The sequence below is a fragment of the Diorhabda sublineata genome, chromosome X (assembly GCF_026230105.1).
Source record: "Diorhabda sublineata isolate icDioSubl1.1 chromosome X, icDioSubl1.1, whole genome shotgun sequence".
NCBI lineage: Eukaryota > Metazoa > Arthropoda > Insecta > Coleoptera > Chrysomelidae > Diorhabda > Diorhabda sublineata.
The window spans coordinates 31,283,578-31,303,644 of NC_079485.1; the positions used below are offsets into that span (position 1 = coordinate 31,283,578).

General features: G+C 31.9%; 1 protein-coding gene across 1 annotated transcript in view; it reads left to right on the plus strand.

Annotated features, from left to right (window-relative positions):
- The first annotated feature begins 436 nt into the window (after positions 1-436).
- Positions 437-20,067, plus strand: part of LOC130451695 (RNA-binding protein 24-B-like) — a 49,538-nt gene continuing 29,907 nt past the window's right edge. Inside the window, exons 1-3 of the mRNA XM_056790880.1 lie at positions 437-1,127; positions 10,283-10,409; positions 14,890-14,950. Of these exons, the coding sequence (XP_056646858.1) occupies positions 702-1,127; positions 10,283-10,409; positions 14,890-14,950 (614 nt within the window). The 5' untranslated portion in view covers positions 437-701. The remainder of the gene's footprint in view (positions 1,128-10,282; positions 10,410-14,889; positions 14,951-20,067) is intronic.

Below are 20,067 nucleotides of genomic sequence, written 5' to 3' on the forward strand. Positions count from 1 at the left end.
AATGAACCTAGAATTATCAAATATTTGAATTGAATAGAGAATAAAAGAAAAATACAAAGCAAGCAGTTGACATATGAGGATTAGAGTGATAGCAGCAAAAAATATGAAAGCCGAAAAAGAATTGGATGAACCAAAGCGAGGAAATAGAGAAGAAAATATTGAAAGAATAGGAAAATCCAATAACTGAAAATATTTTCAATTGCATATAGTTTCTATTGAATTTTCCTTTCAACGAATTGTTCGACCCTCCATATTTAATTACTTACATCTAATTATTTGTCGGAGTATTCTGTTTTGGCCTGATTCCAATTTTAATATGAGTACGTATAATTGTGGATAACCCCGTATGCCATATATTGTCCTCAACGAAAACGAAACCGACGACAAATAAAAAAATCCCCCCCAATAACCTTTCTTCAATCCAGGGGGCGCATTACAAGCTAAGCTAGCGAATAGTTAGCTACGCCACGCGGTAGCAAAGCGATTCGATTTCATTCCCATCTAATCCGCGTAGTGAGTGAGTAGGCCGCGTGGTTCATATATGTTGACGGAGAGCGCGGCAAACCGTATCGCTGTGCCCTTAGTCAGTACAGTGCTTGAGATCGGAAAGAACAGCTCTAGAGTAAAATCTAAATTTAGAGTGGTTAGTTGTAGTTGTTTACGCGCCGCTGTGAGAGCACCACGTGTCTACCGGCTTACATATGCGAGATCGCAAGAGCACCTTCACCAAGGAATACATAAATAATATTTTCAACCCCTTGACCAGACCCACTAGACCGACTTCGAGGCCTGATAACCACAACTCATCACGTGTTGCCGAAGAGCAGCGCGAAACAATTGAAGAACAAACGAAAATGTTGATGCCGAGTGCTGGAATTACTGCCTCCACAGAGACCGAGAATCTCGTGGGAGGACTCGGAAGTCTAGGGGTTTTGGGGGCTGCTGGTACGCTTAATGGAACCGGGGTACAAAATAAAGATACCACATGGACTAAATTATTCGTCGGGGGTTTACCATATCACACTAGCGATAAGTCACTTAGAGATCACTTCGCTGTTTATGGAGAAATCGAAGAGGCAGTTGTTATTACTGATAGACAAACAGGAAAAAGTAGAGGTTACGGATTTGTAAGTTCTTTATAATATTTTAAATATCCACATCAGAAAGATTTTTAAATTCTTTTTATTTTTAATATCATATGTTGTATCATCATTCATTTCTGTTTGATTTTTTAGTAGAACCTATCAATCAAAAATTGTTTTTAAAATCTCCTACTGAATTAATTCATTCTTCTTGTTTCATTTTCCCTGATCCGTGAGGAAAATACAATTCCAAAATAGTTACCATGTCATGATATTTTTTTGAAATTCAACCCCTTCACATGGTTTAATCCTTGGCTATTCATATTCTATACCTCGTCCCGGATATCTTCCATAATATCCTTTTTTCTATTATTTCCTACTCGTCACTCTTCTTTTTTTTCATCCATTTTCTTCATTAGTCTATGTTACGTCCATCTTGTCAACTTATTCTTTTCGTATCTTGTTGGAAAATAATTTGGTCCATTTCCCAGGGTGTTAATGTAAGGGCGAGTTACATAACAACTATTTCTAGGTTTATAACCGTTTCTTTAAATTTCAAATAAATTTTACACACTCTCCAAAAAGCTGAATCCATTCAAAATCGTATAAAAAGATTTGTTGTAACTTCTATATATTTTGAGTTTTAACCCACTTTTTACTAATATTTATATATCATTAATTCTCATATTTTCGATAAAAGGATGGCGATGGACATGTTATATTTAAAAACATGGCAAACAAATAAGTCGATGACCGTTAGAAAAATGTTATTGAAGCAAATAGTTCACTTCATATTTATTTACATATCAAAAAAACCACCAATGAAACTTTATCTAATCAGAATTTAGGTAAATAAATGTACTGTGTTAATAATTTGGTTCATAGAATCACTTTTTAATTGTTAAACAAACATTGCTATGATCAACTTACTGAAATTCAAACTTGAACAACAACAATCAATATTTTGTATAATATCCCGCCCAAGACGAAGACATGTTTTTATTTTAATATTAGGTATTCAATTGCACCATTCGAAACCCTTATTCAGCATTAGCACATATTTCATCAGATCTGACCATTGAATACAGATTTAAAATACAAGGTTTACCAAATCTGTAACAATTAGCCATTGTAAGTGCTTTTTCTTTACTTTTTAATTTTCCTTACTTTGCCACTAATGTTTTTACATTTTTAGAATCCACTTTTCTCATCATTACCACATATAATGATCTACAGATGTTATTTTTTTTGAACTATTACTATTTTTATCCAATGAGAAATTCAAAGTTTTAACTAGAAATTTTTTCGGTAGAATTAAAAGAATTGTGGAATATATATATATATATAAAGATTTTAAATTAAAAAAGCCTTTCATTGAACAAGAAAACTTCATTGCTCTTATAACATTAAAAATTATTATACCTACGTCTTCTCATAAATGTTTAACATAATCATTTCTATAGTATTTTAGATAGTATAAAAGATGAAATATATTCTAATTTGTCCCGTAAATTATTTTCCTCATTTTCTTTTATCCGTTGTCGTAGTCTCTGTTTTCATTAAACCTTTGTGTATTAGAATTTTTTCTATATAGTCTATATACACTTTTTTCAAGTAATACATAATGTTAACATCAATTCTTTTTCCTATCACTATTATCTTTGTTTTTCTTATTTATTTTCAATTTCCTTTTCTCCTCAATTGGTCACGAATATTCATAATATTTTTTGTTTAGGTCAAGTCAACGAAATATTCAACATAATTATTTATCTTTACTAGGGACATTCAGAAACGGCATATAAAATTCATAAGCAATTTCATCTTCTTTAGTTTGTTATTTGATGAAAAAAATCCTAACTGAAATATTTTTATCGTTCCCTCATTCTTTACACTACTTCAAAGTTTGGCAACGTTGGATGATTGTGATCTATGACGCGAAACATTTTTTGTAGTGTAGAACTTGTGCTGCTAATTAATTGAGCAAAATGGATGTCGATAAAAACTTCACTAGCCGACATTTGATACACATTGAGTCAAATTTATTCAAACTCACTTGAAATACATATTTTTGTTTTGTTTTCTGTGTATTGTATTGTTTTACTTGGAACCACACGAAATAAGAATAGCAGATGTTTCGGGAATTTATGTTTGTTACACATGAAATACATTCAAAGGACAAAGTAAACTGGACTACTTCCGTAATTATTGTATTCTTTAAATAAACATATAAAATTAATAAGGTCACTGGTGTCGTAAAATAATTGTGAAAACTATTCATTTTACTTTCAAATTGAATAAATTCAATACAAGTCACTCCTCAGAAATGGGAAATAAAAAAAAATCGAGGAATTATTATTTATTTTTCAAATTCGAAAGCAGATACGAATATTCCGGGTACAAATGATGACAAATTTCGCTTATTTCATATAAATAAATACATTAAAAGAGAGGGAATATACTTTATTGCTACAGAAAATTTTGCTATTTCACAAACAAAGCAACTAACAACTATTTAATAAAACAGAAGAATCTAATACATGGAAAAAAAGTTAAAAATGAAACTACTTATAATTGAGAGAAACAGAAATTGAAGTATTTGCAAATATGTCATAATGTACAATGAACTAAATTAATTGGAAAAACTGAAATTTCAATAAATTCGTGCATTAGGGTGTATCCTTACTAGAATTGCCATCTCAATTTTTGAGGCAAAATTTCAAAAGTACCAAGACCATTTAAACATTCAATGTTACAATTTTTGAGGTAACTATTTTAATTCAATAATAATTATCTTCCCTAAATTTTTATCAGTAGCCACTTTACAGAATTCTATGAAGTTTTTTCCAGCTTTTGGAAAACATTGTTGGTTCCATATTTTCCAAATAAATCCTCGCCAGGATCCTTCTAAACTTCTCCTTCTTACTTCTAGATTATAACAATTTGCTCTGGGTACCTCTACTTCATCACGTCTTATCTTATACTTCTACTGAATACACCGTTTACACCACTACTACACCAACACTCACGATTACACAGTCTGACGCGCGTAACAATAACCAAGTTATCATCTTCAGAGACTGAAGGTAAACAGTTTTACCTTCAGTCTCTCAAGACGTCAGACAGTGTAATTGTGAGTGTTGGTGTAGTAATGGTGTAAATAGTATATTCAGTATGAATATCGCCAATGGTTCCAGAAATTCCAACTTGGTTCTTCTTCTACAGGGGCGGATTTACCGATTTTCCTCCAGTAGGCAATTTATCTTTTGCCGCCTTTACTGTCCTCAGAAATTTGATGTTTTTGTTTTAGAACTAAGATTTTGATCATTTTTACGGCAAAAAATTGTTAAAGGACATTTAGGGCGTATTTTACAAAGCGTTTGGCATTTGTTCATATAAAGACGTTTAAGTATAATACTATATTTCAAAATTTATTAAATTACTTCTACTTCTGTAAAAATTTCAAAACTCCATCTAAACAATGATGTTTTCCAATTTTGCTAATTGAAATTAACAAATAATTTGATATCTGCCGTCCTAGGCTACAGCCTACTCGGCCTGCTGATAAATCCACTTCTATCTACTTCATCACACCTATCTTCCTAATATCATTATCAAACTCTGGTATTTTCGATCATTTCCTTCTGTTTTTGTTTTTATGCTTGCGTAAGTTATAATTGATTATATAATCCTCATATAGACATATATTTTTGTTAATATTTTCTTTTTCAATATTGCTTAATTTCGTCCTTCAGCTTCAAATTTGTGCTTCACTATTTCAAGATTGTTTTTGCGTTATTTTCTACTACCTCCATTTATCTATGATTCGAATTTTCGTGCTTCCTTATCTTTTATTGATTATTTTTTATTTGCTATTATCGTAAGGTCATCTGCATATGTAAACTGATTCACTATTACATTTGAATGTGCTCTTTTCATGTCCTCCATCTCTAAATTAAATATGGTGGAAGACATATCTTCCCGTTTTATCCTTTTACATATATATTAGTCAGTTTCCTTACTTTTTCTCAGATATTTTATATTTTTTGTTCTTTTCACAATAAGTGCTTTCTAATTACCAAATCAAAGGCACTTCTAAAGTCTATGAAGACTGCATGTGTATTTCCATTTTGTTCCCAGTTGTTTTGTATGAATTCCAGACATAAAGCCATTTATTGTAAGTCTACTAGAATTAGGAGTAAAATAAATAACCAAACAAATTAAATCCTTGAACTGTTTTTAGTTGGAATCAAAGCTTTTATTACAGATGTTTCTAGTATAAAGGTTTTCCCAACCCAAATAATATTGTTTTATAAAACAATAAACAATCAACATAAACCCTATCGATTTTGGTAATATAACTTGTTTTCGAGTTTTTTTCTTACTATTATTATGTGATTTAGTTGAAATATACATTTTTGAAAATACATTGTTTTTGAATAACAATAATTCTAAAATTAAAAAAAAAACAAATTTAATAATTTAACCTTGACAATTAATTCTAACAACTAACATTTCGGTTGATTACAAACACACCAGATCTAGTATTTGTGAAATAGGGGGAGATCTCACTTACACAGCTGTCTTTTATTCTTTTGTCGGGGCAAGGGGAATTCACTATTTTCATTTTTTGTATATAGCTCGCGGGCTTACAGCTGACGAAAAAAATTATCACCACACTATTGATACTTTGTGTATTTGTTCTTATAAACAACTAGTAGCAATGGCTATCATTAAAGTTGACAATTTGGTGACAGAAAATTAATTATTATTCACCCGAACGTTGTAAATTTGTGTCATACAAAAATTTTCGGGTACTCACATCATATTAAAAATAATTGGTAACTTCATCTGACGAAAGTTTGGCTGTTCAATACTAAATTTTCATTTTGAAGAGTGCTAAAAATATACCACTACTTAGTTGTTTCATCGGGCTCGGTAATAATTTTTTCAACTGCCGAACAAACGGCTCTGAAACACGAATTTGCAACTCTTTAAAACCTTGAACTGTTGTGATATTTTCAATACATACCTAAGACGTCGATTTGATTTTTTTTTCATTAATCCATTTCAGAAATTTGGTTTTTCGAACAGCAAAATTTCGTGGGAAATTATTGGTGTGTCTCAAAAGTATCGAACCTACCTTCATCTTTCTTTCTAGAGCTTCTTATGCCCTTTCGAGTAGCAGAGTATTGGGATATTAGTTTTTATTATTCTTTTTTGCTACTTCATTCATCTAATGTTTTGTTTTCCCTTATCTTCCTCATTCATGTGCCACTTCTTGTAGCTACGTTTTCTAGGTTCTTCATTTATTTCTTTTCTTACATCTTTTTGCTTCTGTCATTTTGTTTATTAGGGTTTGTGGTGTTCTTCTGTTTATGTATTCGTACCAGTTTACAAATCTTTCAACTATTTTGTTTCTATTGGTTCCTATTTAACTTTTCATATCCTATGACTCGTTTTCCCTGCCATTTTCGTTAGTTGCTACATCACCGCTGCTACTACTCTACTCTGGGTCTTTTTTTCATCGAGTATATTTCATTCCTTATCTCTATATCTATTAATTTATCGTCTGTGTCCCAGTCCCGGGTAAAAATTCACATTTACATCCTTTCTTTGTCCTATTATCAAAACTCATGTTTTCTTTTTTGATTTACTGCATCTTATATATATATATATATATATATATATATATTCTTCACATCCTTTAAAGCCGTAAGCATTTAATTAAATATCACTCACTTTTCAAAGCAGTCCAATTCTCAAAATTTACTTCAATGTATTCATCTAATTAGTTTCAATAGTCTTTTTGTGATTCAACCAGTGTGCTTTCATTTTGGACAGAGCAGAACTACGTAGGGACTTGCAGCTATGTTGAAATATCTGCACAAGGCTTGATGATAGAGCGGAAACATTGTCGTTAAGCAACAAATTAAGGCACGTCGGAAGCTATAGCTGTTCATACTTCAAGTCCTGCAAAGTAATATTTTTCCTATATCAGGGCTAATTCTCAAACCTATAAACAATCCAACGAGTCTCTTTCTTTCTATCTCCCTCGCTTACTATTCGTGTGACCTCTTGTTGTCTTTACTTAGCTTTTTTGGTCTTTACGATTCAAAATGCTTGTCGCTTTGTATCTGGTCCAAAATCAATAATGATCTAGGTAGTTTTTCCAAATAAGCAACTCCGTTGATTTACTTTTTAGCGTTCAGGTTCAACATGAATTGAATAGATTACGAAGTGTGATGTTACGCCCGCGCTCGGTTTCCAACGCGTAACCAATGTGAAAGCGAACGTAACGCCAGCGCCAGCGCGAACGTAGATTTTATAAATCCACCTTTAATGATGACCCCTATGACCTTAGAGTCACTGAAAAGTTTTGACGCAAAGATATGAAGGATTTTGCAATAAACCTCGTAATATTCAATAGAATTTTATATTGGTTTCAAATATGTATATTCCTTCGTCCATAGCAAAAATTAAACCAGCATGTCGGGAATTGAATATTATAGTTTACAGAAGCTACTTTTCAGTAAATATGCCCTCAAATTATTGCGAAATGCGGGAAAAGATTATATCAATTTGAATTCAATCGGCAAGTGATTGTGCATTTTTTCGCATTTTAAAATATTGAGCCCTTAACTAATTCTGAACGTGGAGTAGGTGGATAGCCGTGCAACGATCTTTCTTGAAAGAAACAGATCAATACAATTATATTTAAAATCAATCTATATACTCGTATTGCTTGAAGCTCCTAAGGTTGGATATTGTGGAAAGATTATATTTTGATATGTTTGTGAATTTTGAAAACGACCTCGTACATTTGTATTTCGACAAGTGAACTGTTTGATTCTAATGTGATTGCTGGAATAAGTATATGTATATTTCATAATGTTGACGTAATATAAATAAGTTAAAAGGTTCACATCTTGCTAACTACTTGGGTAAAAATAGATACAACACTTGTTCGCTGAACCCACTGCAGTCTATTTACCAATCACCAATAATTCAAAACTATTTCTGAGCTGTCATTCAACAGGAACAAGGAAATATACTGAATATCCTTAATTGTATACAAAAATTTTCTATCGGAGAGGTGTAGGGATAAGTTTATTTTGACTTCCAGATTTTATCCTATTTGCCTGAAAGCATGAAAATCGGCAAATCTAGCAAGACTAGATATCTGGAATTAATATAATACCAGTCAAATAAAATAAAGCTTCACTTACAAACCGAAATGATTTTTAGAATGTGAAATAATCTGATAAAACAGATTTATAGTCAAAAGTTGCAAAATTTCTGTTTCTCATTGTAGGTCTCTTTTGACAATTATTTTCTATCAAAAGAAATCTGAAATCATTACTAATTATCAAGAATAAATTTCAATAAATATACCACGAGGCCGTTTTATTTGTGTGCATAACAGTGTGCTCTAGGCTTGTACTGGAGAGCAAAAAAGTCATGCTCGTGAATGAGCTGCTATGTCCATCAACGTGCCTAGAACCTATTGGTGTATCTAAAAGTCTAACTACTGCATCTCTCAGTAGTCTGATCCCAAAACTAATTACGCGGCGATTTATGGAAACATCTGGCATGAGACAAGATAAAGCACAGATAGGTGTGGCTATCATTAAGATATGAGAGGTTTGAGCACAAGGGCAAGCCTAAAATTTCGCCTAGTGGAGTTAAAAGATTGATTTTTCCAAGTATATCGGCCTTTGATAGTTTGTGGGGAAGGCCTGTGTGTGCAAAGGCTCCTGATCGGCCACTAACTTAACTATGAATCTATAACTTGTGACGTATTTCCAAATAAAAGAGCCTTAGAATATTACAACGGGGAATATATTATTTTATTAATTAAAATTTTTAAGATTTGGAAACATTCAAACTTTGATTGGAAAAAAAATATAGATCTCTTGAATAAATCAATAAAAAAATATATCTGAATTTACTTTTTGGATCATATATTGTCATCTCTAGGACACATTTTCCTATTTTTTAAAAATTTTTCAATATTCCATGCTTATCTATAAATTTAAATGTTTTATTCTAAGGCTTTCAATTTTTATTGCAAAAACGTCGAAAGTGATTCCAATACGATTTCATAGAAAACTCAAATTGTTTGTTTCAAATTGTTTCTAATTCTTGAGATATTTTCAAAAAAGTGATGTTTTTGGGTTAGCATTTTCCATCTATAAATACAATTTGTATATATGCTAAAATGAATTCAAATTTTATTGGACTACAGGCGTTTCCATATTATATAGGTCTCACTATATTTGAGGTTATGTTATCAGTTATCAAGTATTTTTACTTGTGAAATTGAATACCCTCCTTATCGTTTTTTAAAAATTTATTCGTGTATCTTATCAGCTTGGAATATTTTTCTACTTAAACTTCGTATAACTAATTCATACCAACACTACAATTAGTTACATGTCATTTTTATCCAGTAGTTATATAGTAGGTAACCGTAATAAATAGTATACCAGGGGTGTGAGATATTTTCAAGTCCTGATTTAACATTCTTATATAAAAATATACTTTCAGTGATAAATTGTCAGGTCTCCTTGACGTTGGAAATAACATTTTCAGCCACCCTAAATAATTGTTCTATGCTACTAAATATGCCTGTCCATTTCCGGATATTTCTCTACCAGAAGATTTTTTTTCCTAACCGCCTACGGCCCTCTATTTTTTACTTTATTTCCTCTAAAGACATGATCTTCGTCATGACAGTTTTCGGCATTTAACTGTTGTCAAAAGCTGATTCATTTCCATGCAAAGTCACTCATTGTATTCTTAGCATTCCATGTAACCATATTTCAAATAAGATCAATTGTGGCGGTCATCAGTGTCCAGACTTCAGCTCCGCACAATAGCATAGACCAAATATAACATTAAATCATTCTTTCATTTAGTTTTAAGTTCAGACTATCCTAACAAAACAATTATCTCTTCTTCTGGAAAGTTGCCTGGGCCGATTCAATCCTGTATTTAATTTCCTTATCCGGATGCAACTGTTCGATCATGTAGAATCCTAGGCATTTTAAACTTGAGACTCAATTTTCTGTCAATTTATCTGTAATGACACGGTGAGGTATGGTTGGCAGTTGAAGACCATGAGGTACCGGGTACCGGAAGAGCCTACACATGAATAAAAATATAAAAGGGATTAGTTATAATAATGATATTTATTCCAGGTAATAATGGGTGATAGGGCTTCGGCAGAAAGGGCATGTAAAGATCCAAATCCTATTATAGATGGAAGAAAAGCAAATGTGAATTTAGCAATTTTAGGAGCCAAACCAAGAGGCAATGTTCCAGCAGGTGAGTACTGATTCCAATAAATTTGAGGTTTGCGTTGGCTATATACGAACTGCCAAATAGAAAATTTGTATTTTGAAAAGGTATTACCACAAAACTCGGAATATCATAGGAAAAAAGTATTAAAATAGCCTTTAAGCTGTCCTGATCTATTCCCTATCGATAATCTTTGTCATCAGATTAAAAAGAATTTGCAACGAAATGAATTAGCAAATTTCCTCAATTAAAATTTGAAGTAAAAGAAATTTTAAATTACCTCCAACCATGTATGTTAGTTGTTGTTTACTTTTGATGTTTCGTTAATACGAGAGTTTGGCATCTTAACATCTACTGGGGTAGTTTGCTAGCAATCAAACTGATCGCATAAAATTTGTTCAACATTCAATAAGAATATCATGAAACATTAGTAGGTAGTAGAACAAAGCGAATTACCATTATAAAACTCCATACGGTGGTACCGCTGACTAGTAGTCCAATTGCAAAAAGAAATTAACAAAAAATCTTTAATACGTAACCACAAATTTAGATTCAGGACAAATCACTTCACTATTGAGCAATTGCACAGTGTCATAGAAATATTTCAACAAACTTTTCAAGAATAAAGCATTTGTAGATGTTAGTCAAGCTTTTGACAAGGTGTGGAACCCTGGACTATTATCCAAACTTAAAAACCAGATTTACCACTTTCAAGTAACGTATGCTGACTACACCACTCAAATCCATGGAATCAAAGCCGGATTCCCCAAGGAAGTGTCCTTGGTTCAATTTTATACACGCTCTCCACCGTGGATTTTCCATTAAATGATGGTTCATTAACGACCACCTTTGGAGATGATACTCCCAATCTAGCCAAAGACCAGAAACCGGAACTATCCTCTGAATTACTTCAGAATAATTTAAAAAAAAAACACAAGAATGGGCAAACAAATGGAGAATACTGATTAATGAATCAAAATCCTGTTGTGTTTTCTTTATCAAATACCTTAATGAAACGCCTGATGCTTTTATGAATAACAAATTAATACCAAAGGCATACATTACTAAATATCTACGTATATAGTGAAAAAAGCCGTGAGCAGCAGAGCTCCATCACGAAAGTCGAATTTTTCGTCGAATGAAGAATTTAACTGATACACAAACAAATCTTTCCATAAAATGAATTTCTTGGAAATGATATCAATTCTCAATCTTATTTCTTTATATGGAAAATTTGCTATTCCTCAATAACTTTTCATTTCACAAGTTAACTCTCTCTCTCGAATGAAAATTCATAATTCCAATAGACCCGGTGGTCTTTAACCCTCTTGTTCAAAGAAAAAAGAAAAAATTGTCATAATGACAAGAAATTTCGAAAATGGGAAGTAAAAAAAATCACCCTAGCAATGATTATACTCGTATTATTCATTAAATAGGAGACGGTCCAGTTCAACAATTACAACGATCAAAATGATTTCAGGCGTTTTGTGCTAGAAGAACTAAAGAAGAAAACTTTGAACTTGAGAAAGACAATTCTTCAACATCGCCCCTACTTGCATACGAAGTTCGAACCCTCTAGTCGCTTTTCGTTTGACCTGCAGAGGTGAGCAAAGGTCAAAAACCACTTTTTTTGCACTGCAACCCCTCGAAATATTCATTTGATTTCAACCAAACTCTAATAACATCAATCCGCCGCCAAAAAAGCCATGTATGCTAATTTTGAACCAAATCGGACCCATAGCAATTGCTCGAGAGACGAAAATAAGAATTGTAGCTTAAACAGATATATATATATATATATATATATATATATATATATATATATATATATATATATATATAAACTACAGATATTCGAAAAACCATCATAATCGTGTTCAGGAGGTCTCAAAACATGGGAAAAATGATGTGCCCCCCATTTTTCTTCTAGTCATGCCTACTGTAATAGTCTAATTTTTCCTTGAAAAATTTAACCAAAAAGAAAACAACTGGGCTTAAAGTTCAGCAAACACCATTGGTTGCTTGGTCGTAGATCGCAATTATCCCTCCGAAACAAGCTCCTAGCATACAATGCTATAATGCGACCTTTCTGGGCTTAGGAATTCAACTTTGGGACACAGCATCAGATAGCAACATCGCCATTAATAAACGGTTTCAATCCAAGGTACAAAGAGCAATTACAGATGATTCTTGGTTCATTCCAAACAGGAATATTTACAGGTGTCTACAGTGGTTCAATTAAATGAGGATTTAAATAATTATTCGAAACTAATTTCTCTATATGGGTTGATTTCGGCGTACATTTAAAAAATTTACATTGAAAAAGAGTGAAATTTATTTGGGTGGTAGGAAACTACATAAAATATATCAAAAATGTCTTGAAAATATAAATAGATACGAAAAAAAGTGTAGATATAAAAATTAATATTAACACTTTAGAAAAAGTTATTTATGTATCAAGGCACTAAAGTCATTTTTTTGTCGCGAGGATTGAGATTAGTTGCCCTCAGTTACTTTAGTGCCTAGAGACTAAAAAGCGTTTTAAGGGATGATTTCTGTCGACCAATCGTCACGAATGTTTCATTGTACTACCGATCTCGAAAAAAATTGTTTTTTTTTTCAAAATTTAAAATTATATCTACAAAGTTAGGTTAACCTCATATGTGATTTTATTAATTTATTGATTATTTATTTTTCAATAGTGTAAAAACTTATTTAATATAAACTTACCTCATGTAAGAACGTTGAAAATACGAAAATTTGCTAAATTTTTGGTTGACCAAGATCCCCAATTCAATTTTTTGGTAATTTTTATTTATTTTTTCTTTCTCAATATGTTTGTTTTTATGTCTCTTTTGAAACTGAACTAGTAAAAATTTACGTTTCGCCATATTTCGGTTTTTAATTATCCATAACAACATATAAAATAAAGTTAAAAATGTTTATTTTATTATTTTGTATCACATATTCGTTTTGGTTAAATTCATATGCCTGCAATTCGAAAACCTCCCTGCATTTTCCCAAGAGATTTGCAGACCCCCTGTATACGTATTTTACTATTCTTTGAACCAATTAAAACTAGTAGCTAAAATATAATACATTTAATAATACGTCCATAAAATAGTTGAAAGACTGAATATTATTTACATGTTCCATCTGTCTTATTTGAGCACGAGTGCACAAAGTTCAAGTCCTCCAGGTGTTCCGTCAGCAAGTACTGTTCGGTTAGCACCGGGTGCGTACCATTAGGCACGGGCCAAAGACCGGCGTCAAATTGCACTAACATGGATTCCTAGTCACCCCTCTTCCTGTATGGTGTGGCACACCCGGACATCCGCATATGTCGTTTGATACCTAACTATATAAAAATCCGCTGTTTTACTTGAAGTTTGGTTCAGTTGTTTAGTTAAAAGGGTTAGTAATATTAAATAAAAAATTAGTAATATGTAATACTAGAAAGTGGGGACGTTGAATTACTTATGACTGAATAATTATATTACGTTAAAAAATGCATATAGTACAATAACAATTTATGTATTCTTTATTTTATTTATGTATCTTTATTCAAAAAGAAGACTAGATTCACTTATATGTTTATAACTAAGTTTTTAGCCTTGATTTTGCTCTACCTTGGGTAATAAAATTTGATATAAACTTTACACATTTGTCAAAGACTGACAACAATGCAATATGTGATTGAAATCGCCAGGATTCATCAATTTGTTTTTATATCTTTTTCGTGAGTTACAAAATCGATATGAAACCAACAACACATCTATATGATATTAAAGAAGGGTTTGAAATAGCAAATTTACAAAATACAATGTTAAAACAACGAGAAACACACTTTTAGAATTAGTTCTGCTTAAAAGTGAAAAATAAATTAGAGGTTGCTTTTCTTCTCGTCCCTTTTTGCATCCATTCATCTCTCTTATCCTTTATTATAACTTCATGGCCCTTCAGAGTTTCCCTACCATCATTTTGTCCAGTTTCTCATATCGGTTTTTCAATTTCAATTGAATTTGTATAAAATTCAGATCAAGATCATCGGAGTCTTGACGTACCTAACGGCCATATTGAATATGAGGAAAAAACATAACCTAGCATAACAAATTTCTCTATTGGTAAATATTGTGTAGCTTCATTTCTATTTTCACCGAATCTGATTGCATTAAGAAAAGTTCTGATCTACAATTTCGTCGTTGGGATATAAAATGCTTCAAAAATTTATAGATAGACTGGTGCATATCGTATTAAATCATTGTAAATACACACGTTCAAAATCACTTTGACAATAGCAAAAAATGAGAAGGAAAAAAACAATATTGTTTCCAAAGCTATATAAATGGATTTCAATGTCATAGCTCATCATTAAACAGACTTAGGATTCGGTTTAAATTGTATAATTTTACTTTTTACTTTGTGGTTCAAAAATATATGCATTATATTTTCAATATATTTTCTGAGATTTTATTTTATTGGGTTTGATGTAGTTGTTTAATTGCAGGATTTCCATTCCCGAGTGTGCGAGCGGGAGCGTACCCGACGTTGCTCCCTAGTCAGTACGGGTAAGTACCGAAATATTGTCCTTGTTTTGTTTTTGTGCACAACAGTGCAGCACAACTCCCATCACCAATCGATCGTAATGATATTTCTCATATTTTCTAGCTACTTATGTCATGAAGACAGTTGATGATACTAAATCCATTGAATGTATTGACATTTGGCAGACAATGAGAGCCCGAACTTCTCAAACACTAAAATGTAAACAGTTAGTTATTTCGATATGAGTGTTAGTGAGTGTGCGTGTTATATTTTTATTTTTATTAGTTATTGAGTTACACCATTAAAACATTAGCAGGCGTTCGAAAGTCGTTGGAGAAAGCCCAGGTTTTATATATAAAAAGTGCCCCAACGTACGCTTTGTTCAAACAAATGTCATTTAGTTGTTGGTGCCATAGCCCTGACGACTATCAAACTTTTCTGTTTCTGAACTAAGGTGCTATTTAATGATGTGCAGCTTCTAAGCAAATTTTCTCATTCGATTCGTAGCTTGCAGGGGAACTTTGATAGAGAAAAATTCCATAAAATCATCTATTTACTTTTTATAGTAGAAGAATGGCCATTACAGCAGAGTCTTCTTGACTATTTCTTTTTTCAATCTTAGATATTCACTAAATTTTTTTTTCGATATTTTACCATTCATGATTCGCTCAATTTTATTGTCAATTTTCTTTCAACATCATTTTTTCAGTTGCTCTTATTGTGTATTTAAAACGATGATATACACTGAACACACTATTTACTACCACCGCTGTAGCAACAGTGTTCGACGTGGTAGTACTAAATAGTACGTCTGTTCCAATCTGCTAATCTGAACCATTCTTCCTATCAATCAAGTATCGAAAAGACAGTCCTGGAAACGCTTCACAAACCTAAGTCGGTCGGAACGCAAAATATTAACTGTCCAGTTGGAACACGTAATCTTTATTGCGCAGAACGTCACCGGTTTTTTAATGGGTTAGAACAAACTTGTAATATGTAATACTTCTATATGGACAGTTTCTATAAGTGGAAGCTGTTCCGACTAAGGAAGACAGAATTCTAACGATTTCTCTATCCTCCGAGGTACCAGCTCGGTTCTGCGCATTCTTTAGCATGCGCAGTATAGATAAAGTGTCTCGAAGGAGGAAGATAATGAATATTGTCGGCACCGTAACGTAGGAAGGGTTTTTCCTCATACGAACTATCCATATAGAAGTATTACATATATGGTTCAGTGTAAATATGACCAATGGTTCCAGATATTACAACTTGGGGTATTTTATACATAAAGTTGTTTTGAACAGCGTACGTAAGTAAGCTACAGTTCTACTAACGGTTAAACGAACGCCAATTGCACGATGTTCGCCAACCGAATAGTTCTGGGTACAATTGATATAACTTGAAATTTTTTCAGTGTCCTTCAGTGATTGTATAAATTATCTGACAAAGGTTGAATAAACTAATTTTTCCTTAATCTATTTCAAAATTTTATATATTATAAATGATCAATGGTGGCATATAATAAAACCATTTTATTTATCTATAATGCCACCATTTTGGCGCCGCTTATATACTAAAGCGGTTAAACAGAAATTTACTGTTTTTAATAGTTAGATTTGATTAAAATCACAAATCACATGTACAAATGTCAAAAATTGGTGTATTTTTAAAAGTTGTGAAATTATCCACTAAATATAATTTCCATTTTTATTATTTTAACTTAATAAACAAATTCAGGATATTTATGATCAAAATATCATCACGATAAAAAGTATGCAATATAAATTTTTATACATAGATCTCAATGGTTAGAACGGGTGTTTTAAAAAAATGATCCTGTCTCTAAGATAGATAGAAAACTGAAAAATATTTGGGTTTTACTCAGTGAAAAATTTTCGTAACGCTATTCGTATTAAAGATAAAGGGCGTTGAAGAAAAAAAATTATAGACATTTCTTACGATTTTGCCGCAACTACTGGCAACGTTGTATTGAAATTGTATACGAATGAATTTGTTTTTATGTCTGACTCTCATAGAGGGCGCTAGTTATACGGTTCGTACCAAGTATTATTGAACATAACTTTTTCGATATTAGATTTATTAATCGAAATTTCAAGTGAACTTAAACGTCATCCAATTTTACATCAAAAATATACTCTTGATAAAACTCGATACTGAATATTTTGATTTGAAACTTATGAAGTAGTAATCGATGCTGGTATAAAGTATTGATAAAGTTATTAGGGTTCTTGTTTCTTGTAGTTTCACAAAAATCCAGTCTAACTTGTTTTTAAAAGTTAAATAAATATGAGCATTTAGCTATTGAAGGGCTTCGTATGAAACAAACAACAATTTGATGATCATGCTTTGCGATTCAGGGACTCAAACTGTTGTTTGTTCCATACTAAGGCCCCCCATAGCTGAATACCCATAATTATTCAACTAATTGATAGGTTATCAAATTCTACCTGGAAATTTAATTGGTGATATGTACCTGGATTTTTAAGCAATCACTTATTGGCGATATTAGAATATTTAATGCTAATTTTTTATGCACGGTGGAGCTCAACTGCACTTTGATAGAAGGTGTCGTAATTGGTTGAGTAATTTTCCGAATCGATGGATTGGTAGAGGTGCAAAAGCTTCGATTCATTGGCCTCCTCGGTCATGCGATTTTAATCCATTAGATTACACAGTTTGGACGTATCTTGAAGAAAAATTTCATGCTGCAGAGGTAAATTCATCTCAAGAATTTAAAGACACAATTCATTGTCAATTTAATGACCTCATAACTGTTTCTTAACCGTTTAATTTTAGTTTTCTATCTATCCTAAAGACGGGATCACCTGTTTTGAAACACCCTGTATATAAATTTCTTTAATTTCTTATTTCTTAAATCTTTTATATATGATTATGTTTCTAAATCGTCTTAATTTAAGGTATCTTTTGCTATAAAATAAGTTTTTTTCATAATTTTTGAAAGGCAGATAAAAATGTGACGTTTCGACTACTTTCAGTATTTATCAAAATGTTTAGATAAAGACTGAAGTCAAAATATAAAAACTGAAAGTAGCCGAAACGTCATATCTTTATCTGCCTTTCAAAAATTATAAAAAAAATTAATCAAAGCAAAAGAGACCTTAAATCAAGATGATTTAGAAACATAATCCTATATTTATATACAGTGAAATAAAAATCTGGAAGCTATACAAAATATACAAAAAGTAGATTTGGAATTTGATTTTTCCGTTCTAATAATATTATATTGTCCCATTATTGTAATATATGAGGAAAGACCCAAAAATAACCAGAATTTTAAAAAAATTATACTTAATTTCAAATTTTTCCCTTACAAAACACTCCTTTACTATTAATACATTTGTCCCACCGGTGCTTCCTCTGTTCAAAATATTTTTTCTACTAAACTATAGAAATTTCTGACAGCTTCTTCCCCATTTTTTACTTAACCTCTTCATTAATATGGGATTGGTGTCTCTTTATGCCTATTTTCATGTATGGAATCAAGATAAAATCACACGGGGCCAGTTCAGGCAACTAAGGTGCGTGGGAAAGCGTAACCGTACCATTATTAACCAAAAACTGTCGAAAGAAAATAACTGTGTGTACAGGTGCTTTTTTATGGAAGAACTAGTATTTTGCCACAAATCGAGTCTCTTTTGACGAACCTGTGCGAATTTTTTTGTTATTAATCGAAATTTTCAAAACATTCATTCGAGTTTTTTCATCGTAAGCTATTTTCAGCATAAAGAAAATTTTACCGAGCAGACAATAAAAGTCACAGCTGCACATAGTTCACTGAAACTTGGCATTATAAGAAAATAATTATCATATCATAAAAATTTGGCAACATTTGAACTTATAGAAACGAAGACAATATTTTTAGGATGTGAATTGTAAAAAAATTGTCCCATTTAGCCCATTCAATATTCACTCGTACAAATCTCATAATCATCATCGAAAGAGATTGTTGTAATATGAATATCCTTCCTTTTCACTAGATCTATTTGCCTGTTAGAGGCTAGATTAATTATGTACGAGGTACGATCAAAAAATACGATTAATTACTTTTTATAGCAGCAAATAATTGAGTTGCAGCTACGAGGTACGAAATTCAATTGAAGAGACGAGACAACAATGTAGTAATACTCCGAATACTATTAAAAAGTGTCCAATTCCATTGAAGGGGATGATAGTATGTGACGAAAAATGGTTTGTCAGTCCTTTAAAACTGGCGACAGAAGAAAACTTTTCCAAACAAGAGATGTATACATTAAAGGTGTTCCTAAGTAAAAATGTATTAAAAATAAAATATTTTACTATCGAAAATCACTCTTTCACCTTGCGTTGAACAGGCCCATTGAATACCAAGATCCTCTCTTGGATGTCTGAGAAAATGGTAAGACCCAAGGGGATTGAATTCTACTAAGATTGCTAAAAAGTTTGTGACGCGATTTACGAAGTAAGAGACCTGTAAAATGAGCCAACGGTTTATTTTTTTCATCTTGAAAATACGTCGTACTATAGGTGTATCCGGTTCTGCTTTATTAACCAGATTTAGTAACATGGAACTTCTGGTTTGATGTGTTAAAAGGTGAATGTTATAACACTATTATTGCTATTGGAAAAGCCTCGAGACAGCATATGATATCCTGTCATAGATTCAACGTTTGGATATTTGAAGGAGATTAATTTTATTAAATAGAATAATTAACAGTATTTTTTTATCACACCTCGGTAATTAGGTATTTAGCAGATACCTTCGGTTCATTTACATTGATAATATTCAGAGTATTATTCGTAATATACAAAAAGATGTCAATTAGTCACTTATAGATATATACACATTTTGGGGAACTTTCCAATCACAAGAAAAGGACATTGAAAAAATATTTTTTAAAGTTCCAATGGAACGTCGGGACGGCTGGCGGACTACAGTCTTAATGTTTGCTGTGAGGTTTTCCGTTTTTTTTATTTTGGGCTGATTATATTTTAATGTTCGTTTAATATTTTTTGACAGTAACTCTCGACTGCAGTGTAACACTAATGCGACACTAACTGATCGATGTCGATGTTGCTTGGTTGCATTAACCTTAAATCGTGTTACAATGCAGCCGGTGGT